At 39.6% G+C, this 22633-nt stretch overlaps 1 protein-coding gene across 4 annotated transcripts; it reads right to left on the bottom strand.

Moving 5' to 3' along the window:
* YTHDC1 (YTH domain containing 1) lies at positions 1-21897 on the bottom strand. 4 transcript variants are annotated; one of them, XM_032685744.1, is made up of 18 exons: positions 21778-21897; positions 17044-17145; positions 16093-16421; positions 15606-15960; positions 14236-14325; positions 13672-13725; positions 12979-13073; positions 11079-11187; positions 10861-10978; positions 9685-9769; positions 7621-7787; positions 5071-5153; positions 3612-3648; positions 3480-3519; positions 3314-3376; positions 1639-1773; positions 800-1007; positions 1-410 (listed from the first exon to the last, which is right to left on the bottom strand). In XM_032685744.1, exons 1-18 carry the CDS (start codon positions 21803-21805, stop codon positions 361-363), a joined length of 2148 nt encoding a protein of 715 aa, XP_032541635.1. In that variant the 5' UTR covers positions 21806-21897; the 3' UTR covers positions 1-360. The 4 variants fall into 4 exon arrangements, with proteins under 4 accessions (XP_032541635.1, XP_032541636.1, XP_032541637.1 ...); XM_032685745.1 differs by having other exon boundaries at positions 1-1007; XM_032685746.1 differs by lacking the exon at positions 13672-13725.
* Positions 21898-22633: the final 736 nt, after the last annotated feature.

Raw genomic sequence — 22633 nt, 5'->3', positions numbered from 1 at the left:
TGACGTTTTAAACATTTCAATAGTTACCAATTTATTTTTATAAAAAAAATGGTAGCAATGTAGAATACAGCAATATTTTCTGGTTCCACACACGCAGGTTGTGAACATTCCAAGCAATGTGTACATTTTGGAAGGAGACTAGACAAGAGAATTGACCAAAATGTTACTGAACATGGGAAGATTTTTAAAAAAGGCTAAAAATTAGATATCAATAGTGTCTTCTTAATATTGCTTTAATTACTGAAGACTGAAAAAAACACTTGACTTTACAGATAGGGTTAAAAAATGGGGTGGGGGAAAGAAAAAAAAAGGCTGCTACAACACTGCCATACAGTCAAAAAAAAAAAAAAAATTCAAACTTCAATATTTGCATACTTGATAGCAGCATTCTCCCATCGAACCATATGAAACTACAGGAAGAAAACATCAAAGCAAAAAAAAAAAAGGCAGTTATCCATCAGTATTCAAAAACCTAGAATGAAGTCACTAAGTAGATGAACACTTATTGAGAATTAATTAATCAATATCTACATTCTTAGCTGTTTCCAACTCTGTTCCAAGAGAAACGTGAAGTTGAGTGTCAGCTTTGCGTATTTTATTTTTGGCCTATTTGAGTTTTTTCCAGTTCATAATTCATTGCATGCTTGGAATAGAGAGGGTCATTATAAATCCTTCTACACAACGAACTTTAAGTAGACAGCTGAAAATAAAATGTACTACTTGTAAACACACAAAAAAATACAAGCTTTTTTTGTTTCAAGTGAGCACTGGTTCCAGATAGATTATCTTCGGTATCTACCTCTTTCACCTCTGTCTCTGTCCCGGTCACAAATCCTCTCTCTCTCCCTTTCCCGATCACGGCCTCTGTCGCGCTCTCTGTCTCTTCTGTTGTCTCTAGGGCGGTCCCGTTCCCGCTCCCGGTCCCTCTCCCGTGGCCTGCTTCTCCGACCACTGACAACTGCTTGTGTGCGGCGAAGAAAGTCGTCTACTCTCATGTCATAGTCGTGCTGTGATGAAAGGACAGTTCTGTTTATTTTCTTTCTCATATTAAAATTCCCCCCCTTATTCACAGGGCTGGCTGTACCTCTGCAGAAAGCCCAGTATTTAAAAAAACCCCAAACAAATCCAAAGTGTCCAGCATTCATGAGCAGAAGCTGGGGTTCAAATGCCAGATATCAGCAAGAGACCTGAAAGCTAAGCAGCCTTCTAAGCCAACTGACAGAAATGTAACCACCTGCCCTGTTTTCTAATGTGCCTGTAAAAAATAGTAGAACACAAACTTCTGCCGATAAAGTAACTTGTTGTGCGTGAGCACAGGCAATGTGACAGGTGTGTCCTTATTCAAAGCGGGCTTCAGCATGAAAACATTCAGAGCTGGACAGCTGGAAGCCAATTTAAAACACCCCTCAGTTTAAGAGTTTGAAAATTCTATGCTTTTACCTCACCTGGGAGAGAAAAGGTTTCCAAATTTGCTGGAAGTGTCAACCTAAATAGCTGATCTTTCTAGGGAACACTACTACAGGTCATAAAAATGCAGTTTATCATAGTCAACAAAGCTCAGGTTAGGCTATAACTGGACCCCAGATTCCTACTCCAGCCTGCAGACTTGCATCCCCCTCTGTCTCTCTGGCCACTCACCACTCGTTTGTCTCTGTATCTCGCTTCATGTGGTACAGGATGATGTCCTGAGTATGGAGGGTGAGCTTGAGGTGGAGGTGCATGGTGCTGATAGTAAGGGTGGTGTGGTGGTTGTTCCATACCTGGATACGGTGGCTACAAGAAAGTTACAGGAAGTTTGTTAGTGTTTCAAAGCAAAGGAAAGCACACAAGGCTGAGCGCTGGTAATTAAAAACACAGGTTACTTTCAGATGGAAAACACAGCAACTAAATATATTCGATTACAGCCTCCTAACCGAATGGTAGACTACTTTCCACTAAGTTGGCATGCTTTACTACCTCTCTACCACTGCTTTTAGAAGTTTGGTCAACACACTCCCCAAAACCAAAAATGCCCTCCCTCCATATCTGCCTCAACAGGATACTGTACATAAAACTTCTGCTACTTAAATGTGGTGGGTTTGGTTTTTTTAAACCTATGCATATGGAATATGAATTCTGTCCAAACCAGCCAGCTCTTACAGAACGAGTCTTTTCAGTGTCACTCCTTATGAATATGTTTCTATTTTAACTGAAAAAACCCTTACTTTGCAAGACAAATTATTTGACAAATGGTGGATTTTTTGTTTTTAATAAGACATATTTTGGCTGATTTCTTCCACTTCTTCAGTCAGCAAGACCTTCCTTTCCCATATTACCAAACCATCATTGCTTACATTTTTGTTACAAAGAAAGTAAGTGGAAGTGCTGGATTTTAGGATGACTACTTGGACAGCATGCAAAATAGGGAAGAGAGGAGGGGAAAAAAAAAAAGTTTCTGGAGGTTTAGCTGTGTTTGAAAAATCATTTTTCTTCCCATCTGACAAGCTCGTTCACTTCCTTCAGTTAGAACAAACCATAGCTGTGTTTCAGCTGAGAAAAATTAGAGGCTACAGGAGCATCTCCACATCTGGCACTACTTTTTGCTCATTGCCAGCATACACAAGAGCCAAAAGACTCATTATAGTTATGCAAAATCAGGCCAGACTTATTATATGTAATCAAAATAACTTGCTATAATGACTACTCCTCCTGACACACTATCAGTTAATTTCTATCTGCAGAGATGTAGATATGTGCACTCAGGTATCTGCTCATCTGACTGGGAAAAGATTGCATTTCAGTGGAGGCTGTATAGGGGTAGACTTATTTTAACTATGTTGCGCAGTCCACTTTGCTACGTTCCTGCATGCTTCGCTGCCATAGCCAAAAGCAAGCCACTGCACAGCACTAGAGCACATCAGCTCATTCCATCAGCCTCTTCAGCAAGTCCACCTGTTCGATGCATTTGCTGTTTGAGAGAAAGCCAATTACTATGAACATTTAACAGAATACAAAATGTTATTACACCCTCTTGTGTAGGCTAAAGGAGCGTTCTACTGTTTCCTCAGAGCTTTCAGTTTCTTGTAGATTCAAGCCAAGGCAGAGTCCAGCTACCTTACTCTTTACTAGGATGCCAGACTACTGCTGAGAGCTAAGTGAATTTCAAAATACTTGATATTAATATTTTCCCCTAAAATGTTTACACAGTTACAGCAAAGATACATTTTAGGAAAAGGGGAGAGTTGAATGCACACTGAATATGCCAGGCTCCTCTAGAGGGAAACAAAAACAGCCACACTCTACGGAGAAAAATCGAATTCAACAAGACACGAACCATTCCTTGCCACGGTGGTGGTGGTCCCATGTTGTGGAATTCCCTCACGTAATCATTGTAGGACTAAAATGAAAGACAGTAACATTACAATTTATGATAAGTGTTCTTTGGAAGCGCAGAAAGTTGAATATAAAAGTTCCCCAAAAATCTGCATGCACCAACTTACCCCATTTAAAAACACATCTCGTCGAACTCCTGAAAATCGTCTGTTGGGAATAAAAATTTATAGAACTAAATCCAATTTATCCATATAGACAAGTTAACAGGGCATAAAATGAGTAACATGAACACACCTTACCTGTCTACTTCGGGATATCTGGGGTCCTTTATATACCCTGTTCGAACATCAAGCAGTATTAATTCAATTTACCATCTCACGTTTACACTCTTAAAAACATACTCAATAGAAACCATCATTTTATTTTGTGCCAGCTATGAAACTGTGTCTACCTGCTATTACCCTCGCTTTTAAACTAACTCTCAAAAACTCTGAACTTCTTATAGACAGTGAAGACAAATAGTATAATGTAAAACAAAGAAGTGGCACAGATAAACCCACAGGAATCTGCACATAGTACAAATATGCAAGGGGGTAACTGTGCAAATAAAGACTTGAAATTTAGTCAAATGAATTGGAAATGCCCATGAATTTGAAGAGTACTGTCTCTTGGCAGTTAGTATGTAGCTGTTACTATTTACTAACTGTGCATTCAGTAGAAAATGTTCTTGTGGGCAACTCTTAAAGCTGATTTCTTAATAAGTTTTGGGTACAATGCTACACAGAAAATTAAAAACAACCTAAGAAGCATCTGGAAAAGCCCCACAGGGAAAAGAATTCTTACAGCTTCGGTAAATCCCAGGAAGTAAGCTTTAAAGAGTTCAGTAAAATGGTGCAAAACACCAGGCATGCTTGTGCTAATAAAATAATGCTTCTGAGCTTCATTATTTTTAATTTTTTTTTTCCTTTAAGCAATGGTCTTAGAAAGAGCAGCAACAACACTCTTTTTGGCATCAAAGAACACAGGCTTGACAGATAAATGCAGGTTCTTATGAGATTTAGAAATCCACCACTGAAATAGTGGAATACACTTTTCCAACAGCCGTGAAGCATGATTTGGTAGACTAAAAGCAACAATTTTTTAACAGCTGCTTTCTGAAGAGGAAAAAAAAAACCTGTACTATGACCAGTGCTGTTGCTGCACTGTCATTGCAAACATTTCTCTCTGGACAACACCACAATTCCTTTCTCAAACTCATCATTACATCCTCTTGTAAAATGCAGGGAAATTTCCCCCTCACCTCCTCATGTCAATGTTGTAAAAAAAACTCTCTGAAAACAAAACCGAACATCTACTGTCAACTCTGAACAGGGGCTGCTAGTCATCTCAGCTGACCTTCCCAGCTGGAATTTTCTGATAAACATCTTCATTTGATGATTAGCACCTTGACAAGTAGGTCAGACCAATTCTTGTGCCCATATTAACAAAGCATTTGAGAGGATCATTCACAACAGTGTACACATTTCTGAGGCTCTTACAGAAGGCTCAGCATAGGTTAACTCAGCTCTCTCTCAAACCAGTGAAACAGTGTCACTGACTTGTGTGAGAAATGGGTTAAATCAGCAGGCAGCACTTGGGACAAATCACATTTTTATATCCCAGTCGTATCAATATTTTACTTTTGAATGAATGAGGACATGCTAAAAGAGAAAACATTTGTGAACTGGTGCACACAAATCTTCAGAGTAAGATATTAACCTGGTCTTTGGTGAAACTCAGGGGCATAGTCAATCCTTGGTTTCTTTCTGCTGTTATGAATATCATAATCTTCTGGTCGACGCCTACACAAATTAGATATCAAAGATTAAACAAGGTTGCTTGAAGCGTTCGTCACAGCATAGTTTGAGCTACCCAGGATCTCAATTTAATAATTCTGAATTCCATTTGCTTCAAAATATTCTACAGCTTTAAATCTGAACTGATATAATCAGGAACAGCTCAATTACATACCCTCTACTGTTACTTTCTGTCTACAGGAATTTTGGTAGTTAAGGAAGGAACTCTACCCAACTATACCTTCATATCAAACAAAAGGTAACAAATTTGTCTAAACCAAACTCAAACTTAGGCATTAACATTACACTTTTCACATTCTATTTTTAAACAACCTATCGGATAACAAAAGAGTTCACAGAACATTGCAGTCAGAGGGCATGGAGACTGCTGCATTTCATAGCTATGGGGTAAAGAATTCTATGAAAGGTCTATTTCCATAACATTTATAAACAAAACTCTGCATGCTGTGTGAAATTGCTTCTTTTACTGTAACTTTCCTAATTGGGTAGGCCAGTTATATTATTTCTAATTTCTGTTCTAAGCAATTTACCAGGAATGGATTGGTGCATTTTACAGGGTTTAGGAGTGCTTAAGCTTCCTGATAATTCAAATAATTAGGGCTCCTTTCTATACAAAAGCTCTTTGACAGAAGAGATGTTAAGAACTTTGCTCTTCCTTATAAACGTGCATTCCAGTTGCTGTTATGTTTAATAAAGAACTGAAAAAGGGCTTCTAATTTTGTTCCATCAAGGTACATAAACATTAATGGGAGACTCCAATTCTAACATAACGGTGTTTCTAAACACAAAGCAGCTAAAAATCCATTCCTTCCCCCACCCCACCCCAGCAATATAATTTCTTATGACAAGACATTAACACTTTCTTAAATCACTTAATTACTATGCAACTTGCTGGCTGAGTAACAAGCTCATATAGCTTTTAGTTATAAATAGCATAATTTCTCCCCCCCCCCCCCAACTTCAGTCTTTAAAACCCACCATACCCAGTTACTAAGCTTTTTAAAATGGAAGCAGATTCTTTACTATAAGCAATAAGCCCAAAAACCAAAGCAGTTGCATCTACAGCAAATTCAGATCAAAGAAAATAAAAGCTGGTGTAAAGAATAAACATACCGCTTTCTTGTAGTTTTGAGAGTGCATTTACGACCGGTATAAAATATGATAGAAACAGTTCATATAGTAGTCCAACTACTGACTTTAAGCTGTAAGCCACATACATAAATGGAGGCCCTGGCAGGCTTGAGAAGGTGTGGTGGTGTTATATGTATAGTTTGCAGTCCATTGCAAAACCTTCACTTGTATATACTTTATTGCACTGGAAACCTCTTAGCTTAACTCCAAAAGCCATCTCGGTGTTCAGTCCTTTAAAGCCAAAAATAGGGGGGTGCTGCCAGGTTTCCTCCTACCTACTCGTTACAGTGTCCTTTTTTTTTTTTAAGCTCAAGGAAATGGGGACTCTTGTTGGGGCTCTGTACCTACCACAGGACGTTTCCACAAAAAGGAAACTTAACCAAAGGTTTCAGCCCAAACCATACATCAGTCTGTATGCAAAGTGGCTACCACGGGGAAAAGGTGTTTGGCAGAAGGGCTAATATCAGTTCTTTGCCAAGACTTCTCCAATTCTGTAACAAGTTATACCCCCTTTTTTCTGGAAAATGATGTTAAGTTCATATAGCAGTGATCAATAACCATGTCGATCCTCTAAAAATATTTTAAGTCCACAGGTACTGCCAGCATCTGGAAAGGTTGTAAATACAGACACAGCAACAGCCATTCTTTTTGGTTTGTTGCCGGGTCTCCAAGGGCCACTTGATCCCTTTTGGGAAGAACCTACTGTTTTCAGAAGCTCAGCAAGATGTGTGAATTCAGTGGTTACATGTTAGAGAATATTTGGCAATGGGGTTAACACATCACGGTGACACAATTTGAAACAGTCCCAATAATGCTCCTCTTGAATATCAAAATAACTTAAATATTTTATCCTCAAAATGAGGCGGCATCTTCTGCAAAATTCTAAGTGATCCTTATAAAAGTCCCATATTTGATAAGGCTTATCCAGAGACACACCTGAAAGAAAAGGCTTTTACAAGATATTAACACATTTTTGGCATATAAATATTTCCTCCTCTCCATCTAGCCTGCTCATAATCAAGCCGAGCTTACCTACAGCTAGCATTACATGTTGCATTAGCTCAATAAACGATCTAGTCTAAACTAGAGACAGCATTTTAAGAGCTTTTTTCTGCAAAAGCAAAGATCCCCATTTTCCTCTTGAAAAATGACAGACCGGGGAACCATGTGAAATCCTCAATGAAGCCACAAACTTGTCCATGCAGCTTGATTTGAGGATTTTCTCTCTTCTTTATCGCAGGGAAAGCTTTGACGAATCACATTCCTCCATCACGTTATTCTGATACATGTGCCTATTATCAGTCCAAAGAACGTTTCTAACCTTCCCACGTCCCGAACGGGGTCTCGACGGGATGGGCGTCCTCTTGATCGGGGTTGTGAGTGCATTCTTCTCTTGTGCCTCATTTTATGAATGACTTGATACAAGTCAATACTTTCATCGGGAGGGAAGAGAAGACAAAGTTGGGTTCCACATTCCGGCTCAATTTCCTAGAATTAGTTAGAAGTTCAGTAGTGGTTTATAAACTGAAGAAATGAAACTCTCCCCAAATACACTGACAACATACACTTTAAAAAAAAAAAAAAAAGGACACTTTGAAGAGATTTCAGTATCTCTAGAGACAGCAAAATTCACTTACATTACCTTTCACTCTTTAGCCACTACTTAGAATTTTCATAAATTAGTCCAACACTTGGGGCAACCATATCTTCCCATGAGACATACAGGCCACATCACTGTTTTGCTACAAAAATCAGAGGACTGTTTTTCATCACAAAGAAAATGATCACCTATTACAGAAAGAAAAGTGACAGACGTAGGAAAAAAATCCACTCCAGCTCCACACATAAAGCCGTGGCCTGATGAAGTTGACTATTACCACTCAAAATGAGTTCTTTGTATGGTAGACAGGTCCGTGAGAATACCAACTCAATGTTTGACATCAGTTAAAACAAGCAATTTATGTGTTCAGGATTATTAGGAAAGGAACACAAAACAAGAAAATCATTATACCACACTGGAAGTTCACGTTCCACCCACACCTTTAATATTGGGTGCAGTTCTGATCCCTGCATCTCAAAAAACAGGGGGACAGTAGAAATGGAAAAGCTTCAAAGCAGGGCACCAAGAATAACTGAATGAGTGTAACAATTCCTACATGCAATGACTGAGCAGGTCGTGTCTCTTCAGCCTGGATTAAAAGAGAAATATGTGGTGTGTGGGGAACAACGTGGATATAATGGCACCGTTGGACACCACAATTTATTTGGAGGAGAGAAGGAGAGAGATCAACTTGCTGACTCTCTCTTCCAGTACAAGAACTTGGGGCTATCAAATGAAGCTAGCAGGAGCCAGGTGCGAAACAATCCAAAAAAGTGCTTCTTCAACCTGGTGACTAGCAGGCCTGCGAAATGCCTTCCCAAACGATGTTGTAAAGGCAGAATTTCAATGTACGCATCCTCAGAGGAGAGATCCATTCAGAGTTACATAAATGCAAACGGATAAACGACAACCACTTCAGGAAATAAGCAGAGCTGAAATCAGGGAGAGCAAGCATCAGACAATGCTTGCCCAGAACTAACAGTATAGTAATCTTATGAAAAAAGATGAAACCCATGTCCAGATTGTAACTTCTGTGAAGTGGACAAAACATCAAAAAAATATATTTCCTTGACCATTTAAAAGAAACAAAGTTAAGTGAAATCCTTTTTTTTTTTTTTTTCAAATTCACACTAAACTAAAACCAAGACCAATACTACTGTTTTACTTCTGCTACACAACAAAGCAAACGTATGTATGGGCAAAACAATGCAGTACAGAAATGACATTTTCCTTTAAATATGGGGATTATACAACTCCCATCTTGCTGTAAGAAAGCAGAACCCATTATTTTACCCAAGGCCTGGTTACTTGATGACAGCAGCTAGATACCCACACTCTGATACGTCTGACAAGACAAAGAGCCACCCCCACTTAAAATTTGCTTAGCATATACTTTTTAATGGCAGTCTACCTCCTAAGCAATAGTTCATATAAAAAAAAATTGCAATGCAGAACACAGCTGGAAACACCAGAACTTGTTCTTATAAACTGATGCTATATGGTTTGCACACCATACAATGCAAGGCACATTACATTTCAAATCCAAAATATCACACAGTTTTGAAGCAAACACTGTTAATTGCAAAGATGACAACATAACCGGCACCATATTGTTTTCTTTTTCCTTCTTCCGCAACAGCATTAGAATGAAGCAGAGTGCCTTTGCTACAGCACTCTACTGCAAGTAACAACTGATCTAAAACACTCCTAATCTTCTGCACATACAAAGCTGAAAGCAAGCACTAGAAGATGCAGGTTATAGAAAAAAAGTAATAATTAACAAACCTGTCCATCGCGTCCAATCTTTACTGGCTTATGTTCGTTCCAAGGATTGGTCAGGTGAGCAGACTTAGTGAACGGCAATTCCCGCCTAAACATGCAAGTGGCACCATTTATAGTTTTGCCTCTGTTTTTCATTACGGAAAGATTTAAAAACGCATACAGCAGGGTATTACATACAAAATAACATTGTTATCCTTTGCACTGTCAGGTCTCTGAATGTATTCTTATGTAGTATGTATTGGTAACTGGAGATTTCACTTTGACTTCTTCCAGTATTAACTAATATAGTCCATACTATGTCAGACCATCGTTTCAAAGAAAATTCTTTTGGTCTTTGTGCACTACCGAGATTGTGCTTGTTTATTATCTCACCATCTGAATACAGTGACCAGTCTCTATGTGATGTGGTAACTCATGGTACCTACTGAAAAAAGTCTCTGAGCATGTGACATAACTATGAAGCTAGAACTGCTTTGAGCTGGAGGTGGGAGTCAATAGCTTCCAGAGGACATTTCCAACCTAGATTTTTCTCTATTTCGAAGTCCCACTTTAGTCTTTCAGGCAGCCTGAAGTGCTTGTACAACCATGCTACCATGTATCTCACAGGACTACTATAATTTTTTTCTTTAAGAGAGTTTTAAAACCTTTTCTGTGAAAACATACTCGGTTACATCAATGAACATACTGCTCACAACCTACACATTATACAAAATACCTGTACTATTTGTTATTTTACAACAGCAGCATTTTCTTTGTTCAGTCAGATAAAGACAGATTTGTCCTTAAAGGATTTTTTCCCCTTATATTCACTGCTGTCTGTTCAAGTGAGCAGTTATTTTACTCAAACACTTAGAACAGAGTTTTCTGGTTTCAGTGCAAAAATCAGTGAAGGAATGCAATCAAGTGTTAAAAAATTGTTTACATTTAAAAAAAAAAATATTCTTTCTATAATGCATTGTCTACATTAAAAAAAACCCATGTACTTTCCATTGCACATGTCAGGTACAGACCTGAGTCTCAAGGAGAGTAACATAGAGGCATGGTTTGGGGAGATTGGAGGACACATCTCTGGTTGAATCGAGTTTCAGAAGGATGCAGTCAGCACTTGAGTGAGTAACATGCAGCAGTGGGATTATAATGCCTTGTTACTGACAGCAACATAAACGAACAGTGATTTACCTGCAAATCCAGTCAATTTTAAAGACACCTCCCAACATTTTTGCATTCATTCCTGCAGGCAGCACCCAGTGTATAGGTGATCCTCCGTGATGGGACTCTGAAGACAATCTTGCAAACCCTAAAGGATTTCATATGAATTGTAACAAAGATACAACAGAAAATCTGTGGCACATAAAACTCACTTTCACTTACCTGGATAACAGATCACTTTCCCTTACCTTGGAATTTGCCACTCTCTCTTACAGAAAATATCAAAATAACACTCCTTGCTGATCTAAATGCAGCATTAAGCTTCTTTTCATTCACTGGAAGCGTTGACCATACTCCCTAAAACAGAACAACACCCGTCCCACCACCAAAACATGAGAGTTCATCTCAAGTGATTTAGCTAACAGAAATTATAGTGCAGATGAGGAAAACAAGACCAAAATAGTGTACTGGGATAGAAGATAATGGAAAGAGAAACATATTGCTAAATTCATGTCCTTCAGGAAATATTTTTAGTCTATCTTGTGCTAAAACTTTTAGAACACTGGCTGGCTTTTCAATGTTTTTTGAACTTTTTTTGAAAGATGCTTTGAGACCATCTGTAATTACAACGGAAACATCATAATGATGGACAGATACCTTAAAAATACTAAAGGCAAAGGTTTTCATGTATGTTTTAAGTGACATTGGGAGTTCACGTATTATATAACACACACATATTATGAAAAACCAGCAGCATATATACTTGAAGGTGGGCAGATAGACTTCAGTACAGTATTGCAGATTTATTGAGGGCAGTTTTCAGACTTTAGAACTGTTTCAGTGAAAGGCCAGAAACATGAAAGATAACAGAGTAACACTTTAATCTGACAATACAACTCAAACCACTTGGTTCAGCCTTCCACATCTACAACTATTAGCTACCACCTCTTCCACCAACCATTATGTAGCCACGCACGATAAAACCCAATCTGTTTTAAGGTACCAGCTGAGCTGAGATACAGAATATCAGTTTGGATCTAAGATCTACCAAAGAAAATGTTCCTCCCCTTACTGTTTTTCAGTGAAGGTGTGTATACAAGTCCTGCTCTGAGCTCAGATCAGTGTCTGTTTGACTGGCAATTTGTTAGTCACCAGATAACTATTTGGCTTTTTTACTAGCTTTCAATCAGATTACATGGCTTTAGGCTGCTTCTAAAGCCCTACTGTGAACTGGAACAACTTATTATATTGGCACCACAAAAAGCAAGTTTCACAAAAATGCAGTGGCATAGCACTGATGCTTATACACTGAGACAAAAGCATCGCCTCCAAGAACTTTAGGAACAAGGATACTACTGCAGCTCTGAGCATGGATGAGGCACAAAAAGGATATACCCCTTTACAGAGCTAAAACAAAAACCAGTCACAATGATGTTCACTGCAGAGATGAGACACAAAGGTGGGGGCAGGGGTACGAGCCAAATCTGTCCAGGAATTTTGAGATTTGTTTAATCATTTTAATGCCACCTTATTTTAGAAAATCTTCATTAATAGAATAGCCTACTCTGTGTATATTGTGTAACAGCAAATAAGGTATCTTCTCTATAAGTTGTTCCACGCCAATACAAAACCACCAGAGTGGCCTAGTGCAACAGACACCTAGTGCAACTCCTCAACAGCTGAAGTCTAGTGCTCTGGAATTCCTCCCAAAGAATTCACGCAAGCACTGCCAGGCATACATTTCCACAGTAAGGCTTCAGATCCCTGAATCAACTGAGAAAAATTACTTTTACAGCATTAGACAAAAGACAAAACAACCTTCTGAACTTCTTCACAGTACAGCGATACAAAGAGAGGTGTTGATGAAGGGGAGAAAATACCATCCCAGCATTCCCGATGGAGGTTGGCTAAAGACCTTATCAAAGAGACCCTGAGGCCTTTTTTTAACTCTCCTCTTACCAAGATAAATGACTGACAGTCTAGAAACTTTTCTAGGTTACAGTGGAAGCAGAAGAAACCAGGGGTAAGTAGCTTTTATCTCTGCACCTACTGAGATCTGATGCAGAAAATAACCCATCTCTCTACATGCTCTTCTATCCTAAGATAGTTATCTTTGAAAACAAAGTTTTTGAAGAAAATTCAACATACCTTTGCTTTAGCAAGCGATACATTTTCATGGTTATTACTTTTGATGAGAAAGAATCTTGCATCTTGGAGAATGTATTTAAGTTTACTTGTTTGGTCTGAAAAAAACAGAGTATTAATTTAAATAAGCTGATGTGTAAATACTTAGTTACCAAGCATGTTGCTTTGAGTGTAGATAGCTGTTTGCTTCCTTCAAAATATCCCACCCAATTCCTACCTATATATTATCACAGCCACCCAACTTGAAGGCTAAGCTGTAGAGCACAAAATGCCAGGGGAAACAAAAACAAAAATAAAACTTAAGATAGCCAGGTAAAGAAAAAAATAAAATCAGCATGATTCAGTGATGTTCCGATATACAGGACTTATTTCCTTGCTTAAGAGTCTTTGAATAAATACTGGGTAACGCACACAACAAGCACAAGTTGTCCAATAGAGAATGCTGAAATGTTCCTCTTTTCAAATTTAAGCACTCTCTTTTCTAATTTGCTGCCTCTGCAAGGAGCAAAGCGACTGAATTTTTTGCATATCACTCTCAACACATGCAAAAGTAGCTCAAGGTTCACTTATCATGCTCAGAACAATTACGTGCTCAAACTGATTTATATCGGAACATCACTACTTACAGGTAATTCAATCAACAGAGACAATGGCTTGCTATGGGGCATGCATTAAAAATTCAAATTTAAATGATACCTTTTTGGACAGCACGAACGGAAGATGATAATTTCTCATGCTTCTTTTCTGAACCTGTGTTTAGCCAAAGTACATTTGTTCAGATTGAGCCTTAATAGAGATAATATACAATTTCTACAGCCTTGTCACATACAATTTTCATTCATGACAAATTATGCTTTCTGGCGCGCACCCACACACACAAAAAATACTATTCAATGTGCACGAGTGTTTTGTTTTGGGTTTTTTTTTTTTTTTTGGTTTTGTTTTTGGGTTGTTTGGTTTGGGATTGGTTTTTAATAGTATTTGAACAATTTCCTACTCAGAAAACTAGTCACTGAATCATCATCTTCCAAGTTTAAAATAAAAAAAAGTGAAAATTCCACTTAAGCAACAGAATAGCATTAAAGTAACAAGAAAGCCTACTCCCCCCAAAAGGTATCCACACACAACATGCCAGAAGTCAATACCAAATTATACAAAGCTACATACCCCATAAATCTCTACAGCCAGTTACATTTATTTTAGATTACACCTTAAGATTTGATGCAAGTCACGATGACAAGCAATAAAAGGAAAGAATACCTGCGTACGATTCTGATGCAGAACTTCCACTTCTGTCAAAAACAATGGGAGAGATACCTCTAGCTCTCTTCCTCTCCTTCTTTTTCTCATCTAAAAAGAAACCATAACAAATAAAAGCAATATTTTAAACACGAAGTGTCAGGCAAAATTGAGATTAAAAAGTACTGAGACAGGAAAACAACATCAGTAAAAGTGAAGTTAGCGTTTGGCTTGCACATTAAAATTGTGGCTGTTGCTGCAAAACTACCATGCACAAAAGAAGCAAATGCTAATTACTCAAGCTTTTCATTCACAAAAGGAAGATGATCGCCACAAAACTAGTAATTCTATGCAATGTTTAGAGACAGAACTTATCTTCCTGGTGTTTTAGTAAGGGTGGGTTAGCTCTTCTCTCCAGCCTTCACCCAAATGTGCAACATCAAGCACAAACTGTGTTGCAATAGTGATATGGGCTCATTTGCTCAGAGCCCAACAAAACAGCAAGAGATAGGAAAACAAAACACTGTGGCACACAGGCAATTATTTCCACTCTAAAAATGTGTTATGTTATACCACAGGGCTTTTTAGAACAGTTATTACAGCTTCACTTGTCTTTAGGTTACACCTTGCTGTTCTCTAATTCCAAACAGCAGAGCTGAGCTAAAAAAGGCAGCATGTTAAGGAGGATGACCACCTATGGAGACTTCAGATAAGGAAGATACACAATAGGAATCTTAACAGGATTGCAAGTTGCTTTCCTAGAAAAAACAAACAACGAACAGCCAAACCCAAAAGTATTTACGTCATTAGCACTTCATATTTGTAAGTTAGGACCAGTCATAATATAAAACTGTGAAGCATTTGTTTCTAGTTTCTGCTTAAAACATTTACCTCCTTCTAAATTCGCCCTAATAGCTAATATTTTTAACTTAGGTTTACATTTTCTAAGCTAAAGGCAGTCACTATTTAAGACTGAACTATACTTCCCCGGGGGAGGTAGTGCTTTTATTATACCAGTCTGCCTGGTCACTCATTTAGATGAATACTGAACAGCTTAACAACAACTTAAAATGAATTGTGTGGGAAGCTAAGCCATTAGGTACTCAAGAAAACACTAATTTTAATGTTTCAAAGCATTGAACAGCAAGGTCAAATCATTCAAGAACACTATGAATCCTCAATATGGTAATCCAGATATTCAAAAGTTAGGGTGTAAGAAAATACCATTTTCTAGTCCACTTTTTCCTTGCCTATGGTATTTCATAATTAACATCTTACTGACTTATGCTATGACAGCTTACTTTTAATATAGTCAGGAAGTGGTTATTTTTAAAAGCAGCCAAACTTTCAATGGCAAGGTATTTCAGACTAGCATGCATGTTGCTGCCTACCTGATGCATCTGAACCAGACCCAGATCTGACTGACCCATCTGTGAAAGAGGCAGATTCAGAATCAGAATCGCTGGCTTCACTCCGTGTGTCATAGTCATTTCCTTCCTTCTGATCTCTCTCATCCTGTTCATACTCTTCTTCATCTTCCTCTCCATCTTCTTCCACTTCTTCATCTTCCTCCCCTTCATCATCTTCCTCCTCTTCCATTCCTTCCTCCTCATTCTCGGTGTTGCCTTGTTCAGAGGAACCACTACTGCCAGTCTCGTGATCTGAACAATATTCCTCAGAGTTCACCTCTTCTTTAGAAGAATGGCTAGATCTGCTTGGTCTTCTATCCACATCATGCCTGATTCTCTGATGTTTAAAGAAAAAGTGAATCAGCAGTCATATAACATTGTCAGGATGCACACACAGTCCTAAGAGAACGTGCCTTATAAAAGTCTCACAAAACTGCTTCATTTATAAGGCAGCAAGAATATTTAATACCTCTGAACCATCTGGTGTAGAAGACTTTGCCCTTCTGTCAATATCCCTCTTCCTCATGCAGGTTTTTTCTGGTTGTCCTTTATAAGGTTCCCTGGAACTGCTTGTCATGCGCATTTTTCGATCAGCATCTGGGCGCTTGTTTCTATCAGACCTCTGATACTCCTCATTCTTGTATTCTGATACTGGTTTTCCTTTGGTACTCACTATTCTCTTGTTATTGCTAACTGATGAACTAGGAGGCTTTGGCATCATCTGCCTCGATGAATGTACAGAAGGTTTTTGCCTCTTGCTTTCAGCATTTTCCATCCTGTCAGTTTTTCTTTTTGATCCTTAAATAGAAAGAAATATCAAGTTCAGTGTTATTTCCTGTATCAAAACAAAAACTGTACAGAGGCTCCTACTTCCTCTGTTTAGCTAATTCCCCTGCTGCAGTCACAGGAAGCATCTCCCAGTTGTAGGCTTTGCAGCAACACTCAAAACTGCTTCTTATGAACAGCTCATCTTCCAAAACATGTATTTTCTTTATAAGAGCAATCCTTTAGGCTCTGGTAGGTGTTTTCCAAATTTTATATATGAGAATTCTAAATTAAATGCTTATGGAATTGGCCTAAAGCCAAATCAACAACCGAGGTGGAACCAGATTTTGAGTCCCCCTTGCTCCACTTCCATCTCACTTCATCAAACCAAAAAAGACAGTCCTTTTCTAACAGCAAATGAATTCAAAACAAGCCAGACTCAGCAACTGCTTCTGAGACAAAAGGAAACAGAGTTGACTGTTTGTCTGGAAGGTCAGATGAAAAAGCTCATGTCCTGGAAATAAAGACTTTTAAAAAACTCTCACTCCTTAAATCAGGTTACAAAATCTGCTACTCCAAAGACTTTAACTATAGTGAGACAGACATTTTTTACCATTTACATTCCTGCAGGACATTCACTACCCAAGTCACCTACCCTTTTTCTCACTTTTATCTTGCTCACTATCAGGGTTATACAACTCATCATCTTGGTCAGGAGCATCAGTCAAAATGTCATCCAGAACATTCAGTTCACCATCTGAAAAATACACAAAAAAATGTCAAAACCGACTATAAAAAGTCTGGACATGTGTCAGAGACTGAAACGGTTAATGATTTATGCATTCTAGGAGACTTTTGCAGGCTTTTGACCTCTGATGGGCAGTTGGGCCCATCCCTCCCTCCAGTGCTGAAGGTGTCAAGCCCTGAAAAGGCAGAAAGAGCCGAGTTTATACCTCTGATGGCCCATCAAAGCCCATCCCCCCCTCTGCTAATCTAAAAAGGCGGGAACCAGGCCAGACACAGAAACTCTGCACAGGCCCAGGGAGAGGTTGGAGGCTCGAGGCATGGCCTGTGACACTGGCCATGGGTATAATAACTCATAACTTCTTGGAGTGTGGGGGCTTCCCTCCTTCACCCCCAGCACATCAAGGCCACCACTTCAACTGACAGACATGGAAGCGGCAACTACCAAGTGTCATTGATGGACCCCGTGGGCGGTGACTTTATACGTTTTTTGCACTCTCATCTTTTCTTTTTCCTTACTCTCATCCTGTCTTTCTCTCCCCTACCCATTTTCTCCCCCCCCAAAGGTTATCTCTATGTCACATCGTTATATGACAACACCCAAAATGCTAGCATACCTGCTGATACAAAATTGTTAAAATAAACCTTACTGATATATGTTTTCAGACACCGATTATTCAGTGTCATTTCACTCTAATCCACCCCAAAGGAATTATTGATAAGAACCTGGGTTACTCCCCTCCCCTTTTTCTGGGGCGGGTCGTAACCACATGTAAAGAACGAGTATTTAGAAACCCAAACATTTCCTTTAGGGTTACAGATCTGCCACAAAACAAAAATTAACGTCTTCTTGATTTATTTCCACAGGTTCAGTTGGAAAGAGCAAGCAAAGCAAATAAAAGAATTAAAACACAACACGGGATGCATTTAGACCTGTGAATAAGATCCAAGTTGGCTCCTCATGTCACACAAGCTTTGCAGGAAAGCTGACCTACAAATGAAAGCTTAACATAAAGTCCTGCACAAAATTTGAGAAAAAGGGAAACTGGGAGATAGTCTGAGTGCCACTAGTAAAGAGGAGGGACCCTTATCTCTTCAAAATCCTGAAACCTGCACCTTAAATTATTTCCCTTCCTGATCTACTATTTTTGTTGTCATTGCCGTGTTAGGAGGGTGGGATTCGTGGTTCACTTACAAATAGAAAAAAAAGCACAAAAGGGTAACTTAACAACAAGAATATAAGTTAGGTCACCCCACCAAAGAAGGAGAAAGCCGTACTTATTTGCTACATCATTAACTCTTGAGCCGTTCTGAAAAAAAAAAAAAACAACCCACAACTAATTCACCTTGATCAAAAGAGCAAATGTTTAAGAAAATCCATGCTAAAAGCAGTAAATGACTACACTTGGTGACACAACTTTTAAATCTGTCACTGTTTCCAACTGATTCACTTTGCCTGAAACCAAAGGGGATACATGGTGATTCTAGCAGAAGGACTCACCAGCTTTAAGGTAGCAGATCTATGTTTCAAGCACTTTAAAAAACAGGAGTGAACTAAGCCTAAGCACATGAAGGGAAAAACAATAAAAAAGGTATTAATTTTGGAACCTCCTGTTTCTTCTCCTAAACTCCAAAATTCTTAGTTCTTTTCACTTTATGATCGATTCTATTTTCTGTGCTCATGAAAAAGAAAGCAAATTCCAAGGATTCAGCTAGTTGACAGTATCTGTAGAAGATGCAGGTAAGGACTCCTGTACTGGATGAAACTGGGGCAATGCAGAAGTCCTCCACAGTCTGGCAACTTGTCTATCACAAAATCTTAAGCCAAGACACAAAAGAAGTTTTACAGCTTGATATTAAAAAAAAATACACAATCCACATAATTAAAAGTTAGTATTATAATTGTCTCTCTACCATATACTACCAAACCTGAAGTCAGCATGTGTGCTAACTTTCCTGCTGGCACTTCTCCACATTTGCAGTGGTAGGGGAATGCGAAGTGATCCCTGAGCTGCCCAACTGGTGTAGCTAATGCAAAGGAAGCTGTGCAGAGAGAGGTGGATCAAACCTTTCCTGGCAATTTATAGGTGGCTGGCATTCAAATGCAACACAAACTTGAATCGTAATTCTCTTGGGAACAGCCCTTTATGTTTGTAGATACCTATATATCCACAGCAAATAATCTCGCTGTTACTGATAAATATATGAGAGTCAGATTTATGGGTGTGCAACTGCTAAACACAGGCTGCAATTTCCTGGCTTGCATTCTGCTTCCCCACAGAAGACTTGGCAAGTCCAGAGCACAAGATTTTTTTGCTGGATACTAATGAAAAAGAGGTGCACTAGGATTAAAATATTAAACATATCATCCATCTCAGATCACACATATTGAACATCAGGTTTATTTCCCTCTTGGTGAGACAGCACCATACTTGAGTAAATGACATTTAACCTACCTACTGCAGTAGCATTCAGAGATGGTAAAAGACTCCTGTATCAGTTCATTCAGAAATAAATCAGAAGGAAAATTTAACAGAAAATGCAAGTCTGGCACACACACTCTGATAAACCCCTTCCACGTTTGATGGGCCTCATTTGTAGTTGAAACCTTAAACAAGTATGCAACAGACAGGAGCAGGATAAGTTTCCCCCATCCCCTTCTGTAGATATATCGACCTGTTTTATTTAAAAACACATTTCTAGATTTATTTAGCAGCCTGGTTCTTGTCTCTCACTTGCATCGGACATACTGCTCAACTGACTTCCACAAAATGATTCCTGCCACTGCTAGTGCTCAACCTGATGAACTAAATTATCTCAGAGAAGTATCAGGAAAAATACAGAAGGAGAAAAACGGTAGAGGACAGATTTTTTTACAGTTCATCACCACTGAAGGGAAAAGGACCAACTGAGTCCTTTTCATTACAGATACTCCCAACAGGGCTCTCCTGCAACTTATCTTTTTTTTGCATTCCTCCATGAACAAATGTAACTCACCCAAAAAAGCAGTAAAGTAATCTGGGAGGCCACTTCTTCCCTACTGGCCGCTAGTGTTAGATCTATTCACTAGAAGGTCCAAGCAAAAATCTGATTTGGCACACAGAGAAGATATGACCAGATGATTTCAAACTAAATGGGTCTGCAAGCTTTATTTCTACTTTTTTAAAGCAGTGAAATAGCATTTCTCTTCCAAAAGGAGCACTAACAGCCGAAATTTCCGATGTAAACAAATGTGCATCAACACCTGCTATTCAGTCAAAAAAATTCTTTTCACAGGACAAATAATTAAAAGCAAATTAAAGCACAAAACAAAAATATCTCATCTGCTACTCATGACTTGACCACTGTCAGTGACTAAAAAAAAACTAACAGAAAAATATTCAAGCCCAAGTGGATAAATAATTATATGAACAGAAATTTAGAGATGACAATAGCAAACATTTCAAATTCACTGCTCATCCACGGTGGCAGATCAGATCTGTTTCAACACAACCTGACTGTATCCTAATTTACCAAATTTACAATAATACTGCATTAAGGATCAAGCACCAGCAATAACTTTATTTATCAGTTCTAACACAATCTATAGGGAATTTTCCATGTGATATAGTTTCACAATAAATATTAGAGACAGCAAACTTTCACCACTCTGACAAAGACGTTTAATGGACACATGTCCTGTAAAAGGCTTTACATGAAACCTATTCCCCACAGAAATCCAAACCAACATAAAGCAAACCACAACACCATAGTGATACTTTACCTTTTTTATTACTCTGCCACTATCTGCACTAACGACCAAATGGCAATCCTCTACATCTAAACTTTCGTTTTGCTTGTTAAATGGATTATTTTGAGAGGTGTGACTGATATAATCTCTCAGATAACACGCGGATCACTTCAGCTTCCCTGCATAGCGGCAGTCGGTTATAAGAGCTGTGATTATACTATTCCAGAGCAATTATTCCATCTTAATTAAATAATCCAGATTATTATTCCAGAGTAACGGCTCTGGAAACGTCAGATTCCTCTAAGTCAAATATATTTACCCACAGTGCCCAGAAAGCAGAGCTGACTGCAAAAAGCCAAACCACAATTCTGACAAATGCCAAAATAATATTCCAACGCCAGCTTCTGTTTAGTAAAGTAACTACATCCCTCCACAGAAAATCCTGCAAAAGGCAAGCAAACAAAAAAAAGGCCTAGCGATCCAAGCAGAAATAAATAATAATAAAAACAAAAATAGCAGATACTTTCTGCGAGAAGACATCAAGGAGTAAGTCACTGCCGATAATGTAAAACTTAGGGCCCACGAACTTATCCCCGCTCCCGCTGCTCGAGTCACCTTGCCCCGAGCCCGCTGCCGCCGGGACGCCCCGTTACCCCGGGGCCCCGCCACCTCCAGCACCCCAGGGCAGCACAGGAAGCGCTGCCCTGTGAAAATCGCCCTTGAAGACTCACTCCCGACCCCGTCGCCCCTCCGGGAGGAGACGGATGTCTCCCGGCGTGAAGGCCCAGAGCCAGCACCCAAACTGGCCCCGGGGAGGAGAGAAGGCTCGGGCGGGGGGGAGAACCTCCCTCTCCTGCCCGAGCCTTCCCTCCTCCCCGGGGCCTAGCGATTGCCCCCACTCCTACCACCTCATACCTTTCTCCTCCCGGCTATCCGTCGCCATCCCGCCGCCGCGGCGAGCTCCTAAGATGGAGGCTCCCTCTTCCTGCACGTAGCGCTTCCCTCTTCCCACAGGGCGCCGCTTTGTTTACGCTCCGCGCGTCACAGCGGAGGGGCGGGCGCTGAGGGCGCGCCCGCCATTTTAGTCCCTGGCGTTGCCCCTGAGCTGTTTTTTTTCCCCTGATTGGGGGAAAAAGAGGTGTAGGGAAGGGAAGGGGTTTCTGCCCTCTCAAAAAAAGAAAGAAAGAAAAAAATAATTCTCGTCCCTGTACAGCTATGTGTAGTGTGCACAGAATGGCTCAGGCTGGAAGGGACCACAGTGGGTCACCTGGTACAAGCTCCATGCCCAAGCACGGTCATCCCAGGGCACATGGCACAGGGTTGTGTCCAGGCTGTTCTGTCGAGTGTTGGAGCCTTTCCTGAAAGCCTTAGTGGGGCAAAGTGGCCGTGGCTTCCCCTCGTGTTAGGTGTCACTGTTCTCTGGGTTTCTGTTGTCTTTTAGCTTTTTTTTTTCCCTCTTTCTCCTGGTGGAAAATCCAGAGGAGGGCCACCAAGTTGATCAGAGGGATGGAATATCTTTCCCATGAGGAAAGACAGAGAGAATTGAGATTGTTCAGTCTGGAAAAGGGAAGGCTTCAGGGTGACTGAATTGTGGCCTTACATACCTGAAGGGAGCCAACAGGAAGGACAGAGAGAGGCTTCTCACAAGGGCATGTAGTGATAAGACAAAGGGGAAAGTCTTCAAAAGACTCAAGAGAGTAGATTTAGAACACATATTAGGAAAGAATTCTTCACTTTGAAGGTGCTGAGGCACTGGAACAGGTTGCCCAGA

Source organism: Chiroxiphia lanceolata, chromosome 4 (genome assembly GCF_009829145.1).
Source record: "Chiroxiphia lanceolata isolate bChiLan1 chromosome 4, bChiLan1.pri, whole genome shotgun sequence".
Lineage (NCBI taxonomy): Eukaryota > Metazoa > Chordata > Aves > Passeriformes > Pipridae > Chiroxiphia > Chiroxiphia lanceolata.
The sequence above is the reverse complement of the archived record's forward strand: the minus strand, read 5'-3'. Positions and strand labels throughout refer to the sequence as shown.

Excerpts from the sequence above, each read along its gene's own strand:
- YTHDC1 (XM_032685744.1), bottom strand. The coding sequence starts at position 21,805 with ATGGCGACGGATAGCCGGGAGGAGAAAG. Across the intron at positions 17,146-21,777 it reads GGATAGCCGGGAGGAGAAAG|ATGGTGAACTGAATGTTCTG; the intron begins GTATGAGGTGGT and ends TGTATTTTTCAG. Across the intron at positions 11,188-12,978 it reads TATCGCTTGCTAAAGCAAAG|GGAGTATGGTCAACGCTTCC; the intron begins GTATGTTGAATT and ends GTTCTGTTTTAG.